Below are 20,993 nucleotides of genomic sequence, written 5' to 3'. Positions count from 1 at the left end.
ACTGCTTGCGAAAATAAAGGATAAAATACATTGCTTCCTTACCCCCCAAAAAGGGTTGAATATTTTCAGACTTCTAATGAGTGGGTCATATTAGTCATTAAATTTGGGTTTATATAAGGCATCTGTGTTTAAGATATAAAACAGTTTGTTTTTGTTTGAATCTAGCCTTTGTTTTATCCTAGTTTTATGGTTATTTTGCTATACAGATCATCACTAATAACATCTACAAAGCATATCAGGTTTAGCTCTTGATACTTGTTGCAAGTATAATAGCAACACCTGAACAGCAACTGAGTGCTTGAACAGTGAGCAATGGATATGAATAGTGTATGGATCTACATTTCAGAAAGGCTTGCTCTTCTTTAGCATGATCAAGTGGGATTCAGGAAATAGGAAATTTGAGAGGGTTCCCTTTTAGATTAACCAGCATAGAAACTTGATATCTTGAGAGCACTTCTGTGAACTGCTTTTGACTCTACAGTGTGGACACAGAAAAGTAAATGTATTTTTATGAGTGAGGTGCGGAGGAGAATCCCTGCAGTCTCCAGATCTTTCCATAAGGAGGCATAAAACTGCCGGTCTCACCAGTTGTCACTGCAAATGTGTGAATTGTATTCAAATGAAGTCTGTGTAGCTAAGGGAGTAATTTCCTTCAGGCTGCTGTTGAGAAGGCTTTCTCAAAGAGCTTCCTCTAGCCAAGAACATTTTGTACCAATGTGGGAAGGTCACCTTAAAAAAAAAAAAAAGGTAGAAGAATAAAATGAGCATTTGTGTTTTAAGGTTGGCTGGATATTCACAGATCTGGTCTCGGAGGATACACGGAAGGGGACTGTCCGGTATAGCCGGAACAAGGTGAGAAGCGAGCTTTTTCTTTTTTTGTCCTTGTACTCTTTTATTTGCAGGCTCTGAGGGGGGGAGGGGACGTAGTTTGATGCCTTGCTTTTAAGGGTGGGCCTTGTTTATTAAAATTAGAATAATGCATGAGTTTGCTGGGAATTTAGAGAAGCCATGAATCATTTAGAATGGAGCTTTGTACGGATAGGATGTCAGGATGGTTTGAAATGTGTCTGGATTCTTGGATACCTGGCGAAGGTGCACCACAAACAAAATCCTAGTTCTCTTTCCTTTACATATGACTTCACTTCATCTTGCTTGTTTTTAAAATGTTTCAGCAGCGCCAATACCATAAGATCCCATTGTAACTTGTTTTTGTATCTATCTAAGCTTTTGTATACCTTCCTTGATTTTCCAAATCTCCCGCAGCTGTGGTCACAGGAAGCAAGCTCTTATTCTGCAGTTTGTTTCAACCCAGCACATAGCAATGTTCCACATACCTGATTATTGTTAATGCTTCCCTCTGCTGGATAATTTCTGTCTAGTTTTCCTCCTATCCTTCTGAATCCTCTTTCTAGGTCTTCATTTGCTGCCCTTACTTGGACTTTCTATAGTGAATTATCTCAACCAACCACTATTCTGTGACCATAACCAAGTACCATAAGCTAATAGGAGGCTTTGCCTACTTCCACTATAGTGAAAATCAGGCATAAATCTAAAACAGCCTGCTTGCTCATGATGAAGTACACCCCATTCCATTATTCATTTTATAGTTTGATCACACATTGGGGAAATTAACCTTTCATGGGGAAGTTATTGTCTGGGTTCTCCTTCTGTCCTAATTTTGCCACCTCCGTTCTTTACATCAACCAGATGTGAGCATGAAGACCTTGGACCATATGTCAGGCTCAAGATGTTTTCCACCTCAGCTTGTAGACTTTCGTTAGATTCTGGGCAATCTTAACTTCCGCGAATCTGAAAACCAGTAAATTTTTTAGTTGTCATAGTTCTAAAGAGAGCTCATAAAACCCGTGTCCTAAAAGTTCAGCGACCAGAAGCCAAATAAACTTGCCTGATTTATTTCTCGTTTTAAAAAATCTCCTTTAAAAAGCTTGGTTTTCCTAGTATGATTTGCTGAAACTAAAGCTTTGCAGGTTGTAGTGCCTATGCGTCGTGATGATTTTCCAAGATGGTCATCTGTGCTAGATTTAGAAGTTACTAATCCGTGCTTCGGGACGCGGGTGGCACTGTGGGTTAAACCACAGAGCCTAGGACTTGCGGATCAGAAGGTCGGCGGTTCGAATCCCCGCGACAGGGTGAGCTCCCATTGCTCAGTCCCTGCTCCTGCCAACCTAGCAATTCGAAAGCACATCAAGGTGCAAGTAGACAAATAGGTACCGCTCCGGCGGGAAGGTAAACGGCGTTTCCGTGTGCTGCTCTGGTTCGCCAGAAGCGGCTTAGTCATGCTGGCCACATGACCCGGAAGCTGTACGCCGGCTCCCTCGGCCAATAAAGTGAGATGAGCGCCGCAACCCCAGAGTTGGCCACAACTGGACCTAATGGTCAGGGGTCCCTTTACCTTTAATCCGTGCTTCATTTTAGAAAGCACTCCTGGGTTACCTTAAATGCCGCTCGTGCAATGGCTCCGTCTCTTTTAACAGTCTCACTTTCTCGCCTTCTTTAGGATGCTTATTACTTAAGTGCAGAAGAGTGCATCACAGCTGGGCATTTTCAGAATCAGCACCCAAACATTTGCCGCCTGTCCCCAGATGGTCACTTTGGATCCAAGTTTTTCACTGTGGTGGCTACAGGTAAAAACAAAACAAAATGCAACCTCTTCTGCAGACACCTGAAATGTTTCATAACCCTCCACCCCCACTCCATTAAAGCAGCAAGCTTTTCAGAAATTGAGACCAGTAAAAGAAAACAGTGTTTTTGGCCATGAGGTGGTTTCTAACTGCATGTGCTTAGGAGCCCTCTGCAGGCTAAAAAGAGCCCGCAAACCCAGGAGCACTGGGCCTGGCATGTGTGCCCTTGCCCCCATTCTCTGTTTTTAAACCTGAGTGTTTTCAACTTTAGTTGAAGAGGAAACCTCCTTCCCCTCCCCAAAATGGAGTTTGGTTATTTGGAAATGCTTATGTTAATAATGTTAAAACCATATGTTTTTTGTGTGCATGAATTAAAGCCAGTCATTCTGCCTTCCCATGACATCTTATGCTGGGGTGGGAGGTGCAGTTGCTGATAAACAATATGCATCTTTCCTTTCCTTTGGTTTAAAAATCTCCTTGACAAATGCCCCACCATGTGCAATATTTAATAAAGCTTTTCAGTGGTACCTTTTGCTAAGACGAGGACTGTGTGAGATGAAGCTGAAATCTCCTAATTGTATGAGAAAGTGTTGCTCAGTGCTGCATGCACAAGAAAAGTCTACAGCACAACATAAAAATCACAGTGGCCTGGCACCGTAGTGTTCTGTGCAAATGGCGGAAACCCAGTAAAACATAAAACTATTTGCGGGTGTAAATGTATAAAACTGTGCAAATACATGTGACCTCTTAACTGTATGCAGTCATTTATATGACTTCTTAACAAATCCCCTCTATCTGGATACCTCTCTTGGAAAGTTGTGTACTGTTTGCCATTTGAAACTCTTAAGCCAATACAGGCTCAGAATAAGAGTCCTGTGTACAGTCATACCTCGGGTTGCGAATGCTGCGGGTTGCAAGTTTTCGGGTTGTGGATCGCGCCGAACCCGGAAGTACTGGAATGGGTTACTTCCGGGTTTCGGTGCTCACGCATGCACAGAAGCACAAAATGACGTCATGCACAGAAGCGCCGAATCGCATTACATGCATGCGCAGATGCGGGTTGCGAACATGCCTCCCGCACAGAGCCCAGTTGCAACCCGAGGTATGACTGTACTTAAGGCAGAAAATCTGGATTTGATGCACTTACATTTATTGGCTCAGTGATGTCTTATATCCATTTTTAGTGTGCTACAACCTGTGTACATATATACCTTCTTCTCGAGTGGCTAAAAGTACCTTTTTTCCCCAGGTGGTCCTGACAACCAAGTCCACTTTGAGGGCTACCAGGTATCCAACCAGTGCATGGCTCTAGTACGTGACGAGTGCTTGTTGCCATGCCGTGATGCTCCAGAGCTCGGCTATGCAAAGGAATCCAGCAGTGAACAATATGTGCCTGATGTGTTCTATAAGGCAAGTGTGGATAACCTCCATCGACATGTGGTCTTTTCCCATTTCTGGGAAGGTGGTACGGTTCACTCTCTTCTTTTCTGTAAGGTGACTAAACAATAGTGGCAAGCCATGAAGGGTAGCCCTTTCCCAGTACTTAATGTCTGGAATTTCCTTCTGCCCTTGGGAGCGTGCTTAGCCTTCTCTGAAAGGCTTTTGGAAGCCTAGGCTAATGGTTTTTCATGCCCAAGCTAGCTGTCAAAGAAAAAGGTGCACTAGCTGTTCTATCATCTTTCTCTGGGTTGATTGCTGCATGGGCAGCAGTTCTTCTGGCACCCCCTTCCTTCCTTTCCTCCCTAGCTCTGGAGACAACCTGTCTTGTCTGCCCTGTGCATTGGAAGGTGTTGCCACTGAGCCATATCTCCTGTCTACATTGGCACATTTGGCCTATGTTGTTCAGAGCAGTGCATCAGCATTGGGGAGCCACCTAAGTCAAGATTCTGCCATGGCTCCGCATTTGTTGCTTTTGATGTTGTCTCTATCGGATCCACAACGACACCTCTGAACTTTGAAGTTATAGGGCAGGCATAGGCAAACTTGGCCCTCCAGGTGTTTTGGGACTACCACTCCCATCATCCCTAGCTAACAGGACCAGTGGTCAGGGATGATGGGAATTGTAGTCTCAAAACATCTGGAGGGCTGAGTTTGCCTATGCCTGTTTTAGGGGGGGCCTCAGAACAGTAAGCTGTTGTATTGACTGAGTATAAATTGGAGCATGCATTCTTGCGCACACACACACAAGCTTGCAAACAGCAGTTCAGCAGTATGTATGGAAATACAGATTTGCAATAGTTTCTTGCATAAATAAGCTCAATTTCCCTTTTCTTGAAAATCCTCCTATCATACTCCAGATCCTATTCAGCTTCAGTCAGAGGTAAGCTACTTTGTGCCCCCTATCGGGCCCTCTGAATTAATGATGCCACTTGTGTTTGGCTGTGACTGCCACCCCTCTTGTTGACTTCGGATTCCTGACTAATGTTTGCTGTTTCCTTTGCCCAATTATGCTTAGGTGAGATGCTCAGTGAAGCAAAACGATGCAGCAATAAAAGCTGCAGGTTTCTGACAGTCAGCGAGAATAGTTTTTGTTACGTAGGATATACTTATAAGACACCCGGTGAGCAGCATCAGTTGCTGCATAGTGACAAGTAGCAAAATAGAAAACGTGGATTCAGAGAAGGTAAATTTTGTGGTGGGGAAAGAGGGAGGATGAGAGCTTTGAGTGGAGAACGATGTAAAAAAAGGCATGGATAGATCCAGAAGATTGGGCAGCAGGTAGGATATAAATAATTCCTCTGTTCTGTTACTACAAGCAGACAGCATTTTTCTTCCCCCCTTATGTCCGCCTTATATGTTGCTATTCAAGAAACAAAAAATTTGAGATATTTTCAGTACTTCACTTTGTGTGTATGTGTGCTTTCCAAACCAGAAAATTCTGGAGCAGACAAATCTGATTACTCTCTTCTTTTTTTAGTATTGTGGTTTTTTTATCCTCTCAGCAAAAGTCTCCCTAAGATGGCAGCATTTTGTAAGCAGTAATTAGTATGTGCAGCCGACACCCAATGCACAAAGTGTTGACGGTGGCACTCCGGAATGGGAATTTACTAAGGCCTCCGCTATCAGTCCCACTTCTGTTTACTTGTACAGTGCGAAGCCATTTTGTGTAGGGTTCTCACTTACACTTTTCAATCCTGCAGTACAGAAATTTCCAGCTATGGCTTGTGACTCAAAATTACATTGCTTCTACTTTCTTTGAATACAACCTTGCCTGGCTATATAGCTGTCACTTGAATTGATCACTGAGCCTTTAAAATTCAGGCTGCTCAGAAATATACTCTGGAATTCAGGCAAGTGTTTCAATAATCCTTGAGCCAGATGCAACATAATGAAATCACTGGAAAGTTTAGTAAATTCTGTGTTTAAGGACCATTTGGGCCTTGATAAATGTGGAAGACCTGGCTCTTTAGACAATACTTTATCACAGATTTTGTGAGTGACAGCTTCATAAAGGATCGTTAAGACATTGTCTTGATGCCAGAATATCTCTGGTAGGCTCTGGCCCTGTTAGAATACGAAGCACAGCCTTAGTCGTCAAGTACGGCTTTTCTTATTTTATTTGGCTGGTTATACTTCTATACTTTTCAGTTCCTGCCTTGTACAGTAGGGGAGAGTTATTGTTTATGCCATATGACTTTATGAAAACTTAGCGGGAACAATTTGTGGTCACCTTTTATATATTCAGAAAGCAAGAGATCCGCATCCATTCGCAGAAAACATATGAGCAAAATAATCCAAAGGTTCTGAGAATAAAATGTTTTCTTTTTGGAAGTCCATTTAGTGCGTTTTGAACTTTTCACTCTGTCAAGGTTATTTTACCGTTCTTTTCGTAAAAGGCAGGTGTGTTGAACCGAAGGTGAGACTGTCTCAGAAGGCTTGCAAATGCCATTTAATGGGGAGTTGCTGCAAGGATGAGCTCACATATGTTTATAGATTCCCTTCCTTTTAATATACGCTAGTTGGCTCGCTTTGGTGCAGTGCTTATCTGGGGTGCTGGGCTGTTGGCCCAGAGAGGGAAGCTATCTGTAAGCCTTGGATAGTTGCCACCTGTGCCCTCATGGCGCCAGGTGGATTGATGGGAGGGTCTGGCCAAACTGATGCATGCTATCATTTGTATAAGTAAGGAATGAATATTTTTCTGGGTGCAGACAAGTCATGACGACACCTCACTGCTGTGGTGTCTGACCCACGTCTGTAGTGGCTTTGTGGGGTTTGCAGGCTGTGTTGAAAGCTTACATTTCCCTTTAATATAGCACTATTCTGGCGTTCTTGACATCCTCCTTTGGTATCCCTGCAGCAAACCATTTTTTACACAGACCCTCCTTTGGGCCTGTGGTTCAGAACAAAAGGTTGCCTTATTTTCTCCGTATTCTGTCCTTACCGTGGTATTAGGAGCACTTAACACTCAACGCCCCATTCTTGTGAGATGAAGGAATATATTTTGATCCAAGCTAGGGGTTTAGCTAAGGGAGGCTGTTGTCCTGCAGTGTTGGTTTATAACATGCCCAGAACAGGAAGACGTTAATGAGCTACTTGGACTAAATTATTTATTGGGGTAAAAGCTTTTTAAAGGTTGGTCTCTTGGCAGCCAGCTACTACAAACCAGCACAACTACCTTTCCAGAAAATTAGGAGAGATCTGTATTGGAGGTTTTTGGAGAGTGTGTGTGTGTGTGTGCGTGTATATATATATATATATATATGCTTTCGTAGATTTTCACGGGTACAGGAATGCAGGTTTTGGTGTCCTCGGGTGTCTTCCCGTGTAAAAGTTGGGGTGTCTAGGCGACGTTTCGACGAGGTCTCACTCGTCATCTTCAGGCTGGTGCTTTCGGCTTCTTGTTACTGGAACAGAGCAGGATCTCAGTGTTTGAGTTCCTATAAATACTGTTGAGGAGGTGTGGTGTATAGCCTCCAATGTTCTGGGCAGAGAGGAGGTTCCCAGGCTAGTGTGCCTTTTCTTCTTTTGTTCCTTAATTACTTGAGGGATATCTTGAGTGATTTCTTGAGTGATTTCCTGAATCCCACTTAGGTGGGTCATTAGGTGTGGATTAGTTGCTAAAGCCTTCGTGTCTTGAACTCTTGAACTTTGTGAAGAGTTTTTCTGAGAAGATGGCTGTACTGCACTTGGTTGTGCTCTGGCTTGGCTTCGTGTATAGGGGCGAGCTGTGGTTTTGTGGCCTGTGCCAGCCAGATCTGTGTAGGGATTGCAGGGGGGTGCAGCATCCGGAGGTGCCACCCTGGTTTGGCTACTGGATGGTGTCTGTAATTTATCTGTGGAGAGGGTCTGGGTTTGGGTCTGGTGTGGTTGATTGGTGATGGCGTTCTGTGTGCCTCTGGATCTGGTGTCAGATTTTGTGGGGAGGGCTAATTTCCAGATGTCTGGCAAGCGGGATGTGTCGTCACGCTTGTTCATGTTGTGAGGGTGTTTCTCTATCTCGATGGCTTCCATGATTATTCTCTTGTGGTGATGTTCCATGTTAAAGAGCAATTTGGAATCTGCAAAATTAATTTCGTGTCCTGTTTCTTTCATGTGTTGGAAAACACATATATATATATATATATATATGGCTTGAGCACTCACATGAAAGAGCTTTTAGAAATTTGTTGGATCCGCCCCAAGAAGCCAATGTTTGTGTAATGTGGAGTACATTTATCTCGCAAGGTTAGCAGCAGTTTAAATACAGCAGAAGCTATTGAACCCCTGTGTCGTCTAGCTGGGTAGGAGAACAGATGCTCTTTAAACTCCTGCAGGCAGAGAAGAGGTGATGTATGTAAAATCAGAGAGACTTGAAGCGGTGCCTATGTGAAACTTTGCTCATTGCATAAAGTATCCAGTCCTGGTATATTGTTTCTATACTTTTGGAAAACGTTTTTTCATGAAGTTGTCTCAGTTGCTTGCTGCACAAAAGAAGCCCATGTTGGGATCAAAGCCACACGTCTAGTGCGTTGCTGGCTGCAGGGCCTCAGTGAGCCTAGAGGTGCTTAAAGGGCAAATAACAGGCTTCTTCTCTCTTGAGCCATCCTTGGGTGGTGCGCATCAGTGCGTGCTTGTGGGACAGGGCCGGAGGCTGTTGCACCCATGACGGCATGTTCCAGCCATTGCTTGTTCCCATGAGAACAAGTATGACTCACTCATATCTCAAAAAACCACCAAAACAGGAAAACCAACAGCACCAGGTTTGCTCCAACTTTATGGAGCCAGGCATTTTTCTGACGCCTCTGGCCGTGCAAGACTTTTATGTCTTTACCACTCTCTTTATTTTGGCCCCTTAAAGACTAAATCAGCACTGGCAGCAATGCTTTTAACTGCATCTGGATGCTGAAATTTGACTGGTGTGAAGGGCTTGAGGCTTATGCTGGTGTGAACATTAGGAGTTTTGAGAACCAGAACAAAAAAATGCTGTTTAAATAGCTGTTCTCACTGTTGAAGAACACCTCCTCCCCTCACCCACCAATGGAGAGTGTGTCTGGAATGGAAAGTCTGATTCCCTGTGTTATTTATTTCATGTATTAATCACTTCCTATGAAGCATCTCAATACAATACAAACATGTATAAAACAATTACAGATATAAAAACAATTTAAAATCCAGTGCAGAGACTGACTGAAATAAAAAAATTCCACTGAGGACGCCTTGCTGAAAGCAAGAAGTCTTCAACCAATGTTAAAAAGACATCAGAGATTGTGCCCATTTGATATGTAACAGGAGAGCATTCCAAGGGGCAGGTGCTGCCACGCTAAATGCCCGATTCAGATACCATGTGGAATGGACTTCCTGATAAGATGGCATCTGCAGGAGGCCCTCTTCTGCACAGCGTAGTGATTGCTTTGGTACATAATGGCTGAGACTGTCTTTTAGGTATCTTAGTCTCAAGTTGTATAGGGCTTTGCCACCGATTCCAGCACCTTGAACTTAGTCTGAAAGCTAATTAAGAATTAAGGCAGCCTTTATATCATCATCATGCATCCAACACCTGAGTAATCTGTAATGGGTTTTTATGCTTTATAAACTGCTTAGAAGCAGTTTGGCATCATGTAGTATATCAATTACTTGATAAAAGTACATTTCTCTGCTTTTCAGCTGGATGTGGGCAGGCAGGGTATTTGCGACTTCCTGTAGCACCAGAAATAAGAGTTGTTAAGTTAACCATTTATAATGGAGAAAGGGCTAATTGCATTATTTTCAAGAATGTAGGAGTCTTGCGTATTCTATCTTAGAAGACAATTCTTTCCTATCTCAACCAGTTTCCTCTTTCCAACTTACTTAAGCTTGGAATGTATTTTGCCCTTGCCAGTCTGAATAAGAGAAGGCTGAATAATACGCTGCGTTCCTTTCATAGGTCTTTATCGAATGTCAACGGAGACCAAGCCTAGAGGTTTTATAGGGCTGGGGCAGAACTTCTGACAAGCAGATGTTGTTTGACTTACATTTCGCATAACACTAGATGTCTATAAATTTTAGATCTCCTTTCCTAAAATATATTGGCATTAGTTATCATAGCATAGTCAGATGAAATCACTGGAAGCCGTGAGAGCCGAACACTCTTTAAAATTTGGCATTTTCATCCATTTCCAATTTGCATTAATGGAGAGCAGTTCTCCGTTTTTATGTTTCTGGGTGTTTCAAACACCTCCTCTTCTTCCTGAAGCAGCATCCAGCCAGTCTGCTAAGTTTGACTTTCCATTATCTGGCTGTCATCTTATTGGGCACCCCTGTGAGTCTTGTGCTCTTGAAGTTGGTTGCTGCACCGCAGGACTCCAGCTCTAGACTTATTTCATGGATGTCTCAACATTCCATCAAATGCAGAGTGCCAAAAAAGAAAAAGGGGGGGGGGGAATCCAAAGGGGAATCTGAATTTTATGGATCCTTTGAAGCAGAGTAGCAAAGGTTTAGTGCTTTTGCAGGACTCTGCTCCCTTGTTGACTTTTGAAAAATACATATGATCTTAGGACCAATGCAAAGATGTCATCTTTCCCAGTGAGTTATGTTGTTATTGATGTTCTAATGTCCAGGAAATGTTTGGGGTGGGTAGAAGATGAAAGGCACTTGAGGACACTTGTGTTACCGATAGACATTTGCCCCTTGCATCGTTCTTTTACAGACTGGATACGGTTTTGCATTTAGGCTGTCGCTTCAGCTTTGTATGGTACGCTGGTCTAAAGAATTGCCAGCTGCTAGATTTTAGTATGATATATCAGGTTTCCTCTTGTCAAGTCATTCCAGTGGCAATACTGGAAGGCCAAGCACTCTCTATTAAGAGCTGCCTGGTACTTGTTTTCTTCTAAAAAACCAGGACTCCTGGGTATTGTTGAGTTATGAGCACTTGATATGTACGAGACCTTTCATTCCGTCTGGGGATAAATTGAGAATCCTGATGTTCTGTTGATGTTGCCTTGAGACGGGGACATGAGATGCCAAGCACATACTTTCTTGGTTGTTGGAATCATTCAGAATACTCAGGATTCCTTTGCCCAGCCTCTTCCCACTCCCCCATATTTATAGAGCTGTACAGGGTTCTTTATGCCAGATTGCCAGTGACATATCTCCACTGAAATGTTCTCATCAACTTTTCTAGTTCCCAGCTTGCCTTTTGCTTATGAAACATCTACTTTCTAGCTCCAAATAGCCTGTTGTGTACCCCATTGCTACAGACTAGTTTTCTGCCCCCTACCTACTTTCTCTGGCCCCAATATAACCCATTTATACACTTCACTACTTTCTTATTTCTTTTTTAAGAGGAAAGCAGAAAACTAGCCAATACCAGGATTGCCAGTTCAGCCGGCACTAGAATGGGGGCTATTTATTCCCCACATTTATTCTCAGTGCAACTCCTCTCTCATGTGGAAGAGTGACCCTGGTGACTCATATTTCAGCTTGTCATTCCACATGCCTCTCCATCCTTCTCTGCAGTGCTACTGTCTACCGACCTGTATCGCCTATCTGTACTTGCACATTTAATTGTGCTGGGGATAGGTAGTTTCATCAGCCCAGAAGGTTTTCATGTAGTTGTGTCAAGGCACTGCGGACAGGATGGTGGTCCCAGACAGGCTGGACAACGCGTTGTACTTCCGCAGCTGGAATTTTTTTAATGTTTTGCAACACGTTGCATATAAGTACAGAATGGTGTATGTTGATAAAGCTCCCAAAAAAGGTTTCATTTAGTAGTTGCTGTGACTGTTCACTTAAGGAAACAATTTCTCGTATATTAAGCATAATTTGAGTCTCCTTTTCTATGGCTAAGGAGCCCTGCCCACTCTCCTGCATGTGTGCTATTAGATAGCCCAATCCCTGCTAAAACTCCAGGCTATCTGGCAGTCGGAGACTGAAACCCACATTGCCATTTCCAGGGCTTCCTCAATCACGGGCAGATGTTTTTTGGCTTGTCAAATCAGTCGCAACCATTCTCAGCCAGGTAACAAGCAGCCCTGTCATTTCTCGCTGGGGTCTGTGAAAACTTCTCCCGGCTGAAGCAGCAGGGTGGCAGAAGCATTCTGTTTCCAGACCAAAGGTGTAGCTGAGGTTTATGTGTGTGCATTTTAATTCAGGATAAGGTACATATAGCAAGGTTAAGACACTAGGAATGTAATCCTTTGCATGTCTACTCAGAAGTAAGCCCCACGGAATTCAATAGGACTTCCCCCACAAATAAGTCTGTATAGGGTTGTAGCCTCAGTCACTTACATATGGGGAGTATTTGGGAGCCCAACAAAGTCCCAGTGTTAAGTCATCTATAATCCTGATTGCCCCATTTTTGCCTTTCATCACCATAGGGTGCTGCAGCTGCGACACATGCAGTTCATTAGGAAAGTAAATAAAACAGGAAGTATCACAATGCCAACCCATTAGTTTGCACAGTGCGTAATTTTAGCTTACGAAATGCATTGTTACAGAATGATGTGATGGCAACTCACTGGGCTTTTAAACATTTGTTAGACAAATTCATGGATTATAGTAAAAAATAATAATTTATGGCACAAAAACTGAAAGGAGACCCATCCTGCCCACGGACTTACAATTTAGTATAATTCAAGTCCAACTGTAGGTCCGAAATGGGGTCTGTTCACAGCTGTGAGCCACGTTAGCTGAACGACATCTCTGCTTACCAGATGCTGGAGACAGTGAAGTGGCTGCTGCCATATTATGTTGCTTGTGAGCCACCAAAGCCATTTAGCTGTTGCGGCTGGAAATCTGGACCTTGATATGACCCAGCAAGGCAGGTTTCCCCCCCTTTCCTGCAGCCATAGATCAAAGCCCCAGCACTGTTACTGTCCTCTAATCTCTAAATCTTAATTATTTTTTCATATAAAGGGTTACCTCCTGACAGTGTGCTTTCACAGAGCATTTCTCTTTCCTGCCCCCACCAATAGCTTTGACAGTAACACTCCTGCATTTAAGAGCTTGCCAAGGGCCTTAGTCATAGATGCATCCTTGACGTTCAGAGATTTCTTGCCTCGGCTTGTTGGGTAGAGGAAGTTCTCTTGTAGCAGCTGCTTGCTGCTGTCATTTACTCCTTTCCCAGATATGCTAGTGGCCACGTATTGGCAATCTTTATAATACTGAAAAGATTGACCGGCTCTGCATACACATTTTGGTTATGAGTGATCAGTTATAAGGACTGTATCTTCAGAACAATCCACGCATTTGTACAATGCTGGATCTTCAAATAATATACTTAAACCCCATACACAGCTTTGTCTGTATTTGTTCTTTCCACTGTACTGTTCTACTTCAATTGAAGTAGCAGATGTGAGGCACCATGATAGTGTCAAACGGTACCTGTACCTTGAAGCATTCCATCCCGCTGCTTTTGCCTCTTCGCTTCTCGCTTAAAGATTCTGCAAGAGGCAAAAATATCCCGTCGGCAATAGAGAGAAGTGTTGCAGACCAACTGCTGAATTTGTACCAGAGCTCTTCCTCAAGAGAGGGGTTAAAATAGGACGTTTCTCCTTGCTAAAGTATTCAGGTGCGGTTGGAAAGCCTTGGGTAAGAACTAAATGCCCCCACTTCCTTATCTTGCAAAAGCAAATCAAGGGTAGATTTTAGAGCCCCTATATGAGGGTACTATCTTTGGTGGCAAATAGCTCTCTTTGGAAACCAGGTCTGTAGCACCCTGCACTTTTCATTCCATCAGTCCCCAAATAAATATTTGCAAGGAAGGTATTGTTTCCCTCACTGTCTCCCAACCGAAGTTTGTTAAGGTCTATAAAAAAAAAAAATTGCTAATACAGTAGCTTGTGTGTGTGTGTAGCGAGGGTCATGATTCCCTACTTTTTATTATTATTATTATTATTATTTTATATATATATATATGGACAGGATTTACAAATACCACTTGCAGTGGAGAAGATAGAAGGTTCTGTTTTATCGATAGGGGGTGCCATTCAGATTTTAGTAACTGGACTTTAGAAAAAAATAATGTAAAAAGTGTTTTTCATTTAAATCCCTGGAGGGAAATATGAAAGTCAACAGGTGCTGGGGAAAAATGTCTCTGCATATTAGAACTTAATTGGATTTGAAGATGCGTTCCAGGTGGGCTAATTATATGGGTGGTATAGCAGGTTGTTTCTTGCACAGGCAGATCTACAAGTTGGTTTCATTGGATTTGATCTTGCTCTTTGCAGCCTTTTCAAGATTAAGGGCTGGTGCATAGAACAGCTGCTCATGTTCTGCTGGCTGAATGCTGCAATGTAGAGCTAGAGGTATGGGAAGTGTCCCTAGAAAAGGCATAGGCACCCTTTCCTCCCTTTACACCCTTCTCCCCAAAAGGGAAGAGGAATGGGATGAAATCCTGTGGAGCACAATGAGTATTGACTGCTCCTGTAGAAAAGGGCAAGATTCCCCAAATAAATGCTGCGAAGACATGCCCATAAAAAAGAAATGGGTTTTTAAGCTAGTAAATGCCATCAGAAAAATTCCATCCTCCTCCCATATCTCCTGCTAGAGCTCAAGATATCTAAAGGTTCAAGCCTCTGGGCTTGTTGCCGAAGATATTACAACACCAAACTGTCTTATTTGAGAAATGAAAAGTAGCTGTGAGTTTTTCCTCTATAATCAGCATTTCTTTAAAAGAATGCCTACAGGCTTATCATGTTTTGGGCAGGTGTCTGATTGGAAATGCCATGGATTTTCCTGCAGTGAGAGAGGTCGGTGATAATTAATAATATGCTGCGTGTTTCCACTTTATATATAACAGCTGCTTTTTTCCATGAATCTTTCTAGTCATCTTTACACACAAACTGGGTTGATGGAACTTGGCATGTTCATTGTTGCTTGTTCTTTGGAATTTTTAATTTTGAGAAGCGTTACCACGTTCCATTTGGGAACGTGGTGAAAATTCATCAAAGAGCACCCTGCGTTTTCATATCAGTCAAGTTGAGGAACAAACCTTGGTGAATCTAGGAGAGGGTTTTCCGATTGCCCAAAAATTGTTGCTCTGAAATGGATTTGTATCGCAATTTGCATGAGGTACAGAGAAACTTCCCTAAGACCCTCATTCTCCATGACAGCAGGGAAACAGTTGTCCTGGACAGAGCTATCTCACCCCCAAGGGGAATCATCTAGCAACTTCTCTGCCTCTCTCTGGATCAGCTGCCTTGGCCCCAAAGGAATGAGCTCACACCAAGCACACACCCACAACTTCTGTTCAGCAGGCAGATAGGCATCAATGTGACGTTTTGTGTAATACAGTAGATAGCCCCCAGCCCCGATCTGCTGCCTTTATTCAGTAAGCTAACTTGGGAGGTTGGGATGTGTTAGAAAAAAATATTGGCGGGGTAGTAGTCTGCCCTTGACTCCATGCCAAACTCAACTACCTAGCTCACTTGTTACCTTGGCTTGGCAATGGGGCTGAGATGATGCTCACCTCTTGCTCATGGAACCCCTTGGTTACCTGCAGAGCGAGAAATGGCTTTTCAACATTCATAGCACAGTGTGCTCCTGGCCACCTCTTTTGTTGAAAATCAAAAATGTTCTGTTCAAAAATTGAATATAGTGGTACCTTGGTACCCGAATGACTTAGCTCCAGAATGCCACAAACCCGGAAGTGAGTGTTCTGGTTTGTGAACGTTCTCCGGAAGCCGAACGTCCAACGCGGCTTCCGTTTGAGTGCAGGAAGCTCCTGCAGCCAATCAGAAACCGCACCTTGGTTTTTGAACAGTTTCAGGTGTTGAACGGACTTCTGGAACAGGTTAAGTTCACCGTACATAGAAATTCAGTGTGATCTGGATTTTTCTTAGTTCTCTGGGTAAGAAGGCAACAGTCTTAAATAAGAAAAAGATGAAAATTTGAACCTGTAGCTTTCAGAATTGTAGTGATGACCAAAGCATTTGCCTGCATCTTGAAGTATTGATTAGCAGTGCTCATCAGAAATGTCAATCTTAGGACTTTGTCTCCCTTTCTGACTGCTTGCAGTGGAGGGGTGTGTGTGTGTGTGTGTGTGTGTTTCTGTTTCTACACCCGCCCTCAATCTTCCTGGCAATAAATCAAACATGCAGATTGACAGCTGTGTCCGAGTACTTGTCCTTGGGATCTGCCTCATAGTCACATTTTGCTTTTGGAAGCTTAGCAAATGTAAACTTTTATGTAAGGTCTCTGATTGGAAATTACAAATGTATAATTTATATAGGTCTGAGTGAATGATTTATATCCTGTTAAGTGGTGATTTAGGTGGAAAATACAACCCCCACTTGCAGAATCTTTAATGAAAAGTGTCTGCTCTTACGAATTTATTTCTGAAGCAGTGTTTGAGCTCGGTGTGTTTGACATAAATCAGGTCTAATTGTCAGTTTGTGATTAATGAACATATGCTAGTCATCTCCCCCCCACCCCATAATTGAACTTGTGTTCAATTCATCAGACAGAGCGCAACAGGTTTAGGCTTTGTCAGATTGTGTGCCTTTTCTAGCCCCTGATTTCAGAGAGGATGGCTCGGGGCTTCTCCTTTTTTTGAAACTGCAGAGGGATGGGAAAATGAGACTTTATTTGAAGGCTAAGGTTTTTGGATTCAACAGGGCAGCTTGTCAAAATGTCAGTTGGATTGGCAAAGTCTTGGAATGCAAAGGCAACACAGTCCAGGCTGACCTGCTAGACCAGGGTTTCCCGAATTTGGGTCTCCAGCTGGTTTTGGACTACAATTCCCATCATCCCTGACCACTGGTCCTGGGCGTAAAATCTATACAGGTGTGGGAGGATTCCCATGTTCTATTTAAAATATGTGACCGACAGTACAATCTGTTCTACAGTGCAATGTGGAACAAGTCCTGAAAGGTCAGTTTGTATATGAGAACCAGAAGCTCTCTTCCTTGCTCCCCCAACCTACTCCCACCCCCTTTTTAAAGAGCCTTCAAAAATTGCTGCCTCGTTAACACTAATAACCATTTCAGTAAGCCTAGTTCACATAGCGATATCTCCCTGCCATATTGCACAAAGGATGGCTGAGGGATGGGGGGGCACTTGGTTTGCCTGGGCAGTACAATTGTCCAAACCTAGGATGGAATAATTGTGCTAGATGGGACATCTGTGTAACTCCATGAGGGGGTGAATTGGGAGGGCCTGCTAAATCACGCTTTGCATCGCACCTACTTTTTTTGTTGGTAGTAAGGCATCTTTAGTTGTTCTAGACTTAAGTTATTTCATATTACTACAAAACTGTTAACCTTACTTGGTTAGATATGCATTTGCTGCAGGGGTGAGTGGCTTGTGTCTTTCATAGACTACACTGAAAAACAAAGAAACGCAGCCACAGCCTTGAATTCCCACGTTCCACTTGATATGTGTGTAAATTTCTAAAGCAAGTGTGTGTACTTGGGATCTCTGTATAGTTATGGTGTAATCGATCTTCAATATATAGTCATGTTTAAGAATATAAGTTATTCCGTACTGGACCAGATCAAGATCCAGTTATGCAGCTTTCTTTGCAAGAATCCAGTTAACCAGATTGCTGTGATCCACTGAGAATTAGCCAGTAGCCCACATGCAGCACACCAACCCCAGATCTATATTTCTCCTTAGCAATTTTGCATTGATCATTCAGTCTAACCAGTAGACTTCTGTTGTTTCAGGATATAGACAAGTTTGGCAACGAGATTACTCAGCTAGCTCGTCCACTCCCTGTGGAGTACCTAATCATAGATGTAAGTATCCGTTACGCTTTTCTTTTTTTCTTTTGCAGAGGGAAATAAAAACGGGCTAACTTCACCCCAACACTGAAGGTGAAATTTTTCACTTTGTTCCTTTCTTTAGCTGCCCTGCCTTTGTTAGGAAGCTAAATGTTAGCAAGCAGCTCGTAAGTCAACGCGGTTTTATTTTGGACTAGTGGTGATGTGAAACTTCAGAAAAGCTTTTAGCCTCCTTGTTAGGTGGTTCTTGGAGCACCTCGCTGCTCTTGCGAAATGACATTTATCCATTAGATGAGTAGAAACTGTCACCCCCCTACAGAGATGCTGGTGATTACATCACCAGGAGCTTGTTAGCTAGTGTCGGTTGTGCCTTTCACTGGAGTGATTAAGCAGTCTGCTGCTTATAGTGACCGAGCCAGACATGGTTTGACTGTCTGGCTGGAAAACGGGTGGCTTTCTGATGTGCAGTAAGGATATGTGTGCATGGTATCAAGGAGCAATAAATGGCCCCGGAGCTTGGATTTAGCATTAAAAGGATGGGAGGAAACTATTCTACCAGATGAGAGCATGTAGTAGTACAGTGATGATTCATCAGCAGACGATATGATAGTACAGGCACTGGTCTGATTCACTGCAGCAGCATGTAATATAGGCTGGAAACTTGAACATGGTCCTCCTCCTTGTCCATGTATTTACATAGCTGCTCAAGCGTTGGGATACAGGCATTTAATGCCTGATTCATGCCACAGTGATGGCCATTGTGTTGAGCCTGCAAACTTTGTATTCCAATTGACAGCCCAGAAACATATTTATTACCCAAGCAGTGAAGGCATCTGTGTGTGTGTTTTCGACTACCTGGGGTATAATTAAAATGAAAGGAGATTGACAGAATATGTACTTAGGAGGCGTCTGAAAAAAGAGACAAAACCAAATTTCTGAAGCCTCTCTTTACGGTTCTGCTTTTTTGTTATTCTCTAATGACTTGAGCTATTTCTGCAACTTTGGTTGTGGTTGCAAATTTTGCCGATCCCCGACTGAAAAGTCCTTTATTGGTAAGGCTCCATAGAATTGCAGTTGGGATATGATAGCTCTTCACTTTCAGATATAACAGCTCATAATATTAGTCCGCCTTGGGCAACGAGTGGGAGAGCAAGCAAACATGATCTCCTCCCTGCTGGAAGAGTATAGATCCAGAAATCACAGCCACCTCACATTAGCAAAATTTACAAGCCCTCTAGAAGATGATGTGATTTTATTATAGTAATCCCTTATAAAAAAGGATGCAGTTTCAGGAAGGGCATTGATAGTTTGAACTGCTGAAGACTTCAGCCCAGTATTTCTACCTTTTCTGTATCAGAAGATGGACCCACTCTAGAACAGCCAATTCAAGCTTGCATGTTCCTGAATCAGCCGTGCTTTTTGAAAACGAATTCCTTGTTGCACTCTGCTTGTTTAGCCATGCATGCTGAAGTATCTCCTTGGGAAATAAGGTGGGCGTTAGATTGAGGCCTAAGCATGGAACCCAACGCAAGAAATAAGGCAGTCATCACCTCAACTTTTTTTCCCTTTTTTTAAATTTAAGATTACTACTACGTTCCCCAAAGATCCAGTTTACACATTTTCTATTTCTCAAAATCCATTCCCTATTGAGAATCGTGATGTTCTGGGAGAAACTCAGGTATGTGCAAATCGTATTTGGGGTGGGTGCCAGGGTGGGGTGGGGGGGTGCTTTAAACAATTTAACTGACTTTAATGTTTAAAGATCATAGGATGTTGTGCAAAAAAACATCAACAACAATGGTTGGTTGCAAATGCTAAGTAGTCTAAAAAGCTCCCATTTGCAGTTGGTTATTGTGCTGAATTTGTGTGTGGGAGTAGCAGTTCTGTGGGGAGAAATTGCACGTAATCACATAAAATGTACTCTTAACTGTGAAGTATGTACATCAGAAGTCAGAACGTGGCTTGCGTAGATGATTGTAAGAGAAACGTTCTTGCACAATTCCTCATTTCCCCCTTAGAAACAGAAATGTTGCATTTTGCATCCCAGTAATAGGTCTCCCCAATGCACACAAGTATTTGTAGGTGTGTGCCCCTTCAGCTATCCTCTTGCCTACTACTGCTTGGGCAAAAGGTCCCCTGCAGTATATGGCGGAAGGAAAAGCATGAACACTGTGAAGAAAGAGCTGCGCTTGGGAGAGACGATACCCTAATTTGCCTTGCCTTTTCTGTTCCTGCTGCTGACACAATTTGAGCTTGTGTCTGTGGAACTGCTGGGTCTAGAAACAAATAAGACTAGCTCAGCTTTTCATTCTAGTTATCCTGGCGACTCCTGTCAGCCAGCAAGGTCCACATATAAGTATGTAAGTAAATTTTTATTTATGCCCCGCCCTCCTCAGCCAAGACCGGGCTCAAGGCGGCTAACATCACATATCAAATACATTAAAACACAATCAAACAATTAATTAAAATACAGCTTAAAAATTAGAATCAGGATACAATTAAATGACTGCCCACAAATTACAACCATAGGGGTCGGGATCATCATGTATTCATCAGGGCCAGCTATCCATGTTGGTCCCACATGAGCTGATAAAGGGGGCAAAGAGGTAACTTACAGGGTCCCATAGAGGGGGGGTCAAACTGGGCCTGGACCGAAGGCCAGGCGGAACAACTCTTGCAGGCCCTGCGGAAAGATGTCAAGTCCTGCAGGGCCCTGGTCTTCTGTAATAGAGTGTTCCACCAGGCTGGGGCCAAAGCCAAAAAGGCCTTGGCCCTGGTTGAGGCCAGTTTAACCTCCTTGAGGCCCGGGACCTCCAAGATATTATTATTTGCGGACCGTAAGGTCCTCCGTGGGGCATAGCAGGAGAGGCGGTCCTGTAAGTACAGCCTTGTGCATGGAACGTCCTTCGTTTACGCCTCTGGTTAGAAACAGTGAATGCAAGTGAAAAGTAGTGTGTCTGTCCCTAGCTGCGCTTGGTGGCTATTTCAAGTAGCCAATGGCAGATGTTTTTGAAGAATACTGAGCAAGAATGGTCTGAACTTTCTCTGGTGCTCCATCCATTCGTTGTTGTTTTTCTGACTGTTTTCATATCAGAGAGAGAACAAGTAGCTTAGTACAGAAAGGAATTGCAGGTATATTCTGGTTGGGTGGGGGATATTAGAGAACTTGGGGCCTTTTCCCCAATGTACTCTTTTGACTTGCTAGGACAGTATCGGCCATTTATTCATTCCT

The 20,993-nt window shown here is 43.1% G+C and overlaps 1 protein-coding gene across 1 annotated transcript in view; it reads left to right on the top strand.

Annotated features, from left to right (window-relative positions):
- NPLOC4 (NPL4 homolog, ubiquitin recognition factor) overlaps nucleotides 1-20,993 on the top strand; it is a 52,264-nt gene that overhangs the window by 25,652 nt on the left and 5,619 nt on the right. Inside the window, exons 10-14 of the mRNA XM_083427556.1 lie at nucleotides 781-852; nucleotides 2,519-2,645; nucleotides 3,892-4,052; nucleotides 17,705-17,776; nucleotides 19,344-19,439. Coding sequence (XP_083283682.1) covers nucleotides 781-852; nucleotides 2,519-2,645; nucleotides 3,892-4,052; nucleotides 17,705-17,776; nucleotides 19,344-19,439 — 528 coding nt within the window. The remainder of the gene's footprint in view (nucleotides 1-780; nucleotides 853-2,518; nucleotides 2,646-3,891; nucleotides 4,053-17,704; nucleotides 17,777-19,343; nucleotides 19,440-20,993) is intronic.

Source organism: Podarcis tiliguerta (genome assembly GCF_965153285.1).
Source record: "Podarcis tiliguerta genome assembly, chromosome: 2".
NCBI lineage: Eukaryota > Metazoa > Chordata > Lepidosauria > Squamata > Lacertidae > Podarcis > Podarcis tiliguerta.
Note: the sequence above shows the minus strand (reverse complement) of the source record. Positions and strands in the feature narration are given on the sequence as shown.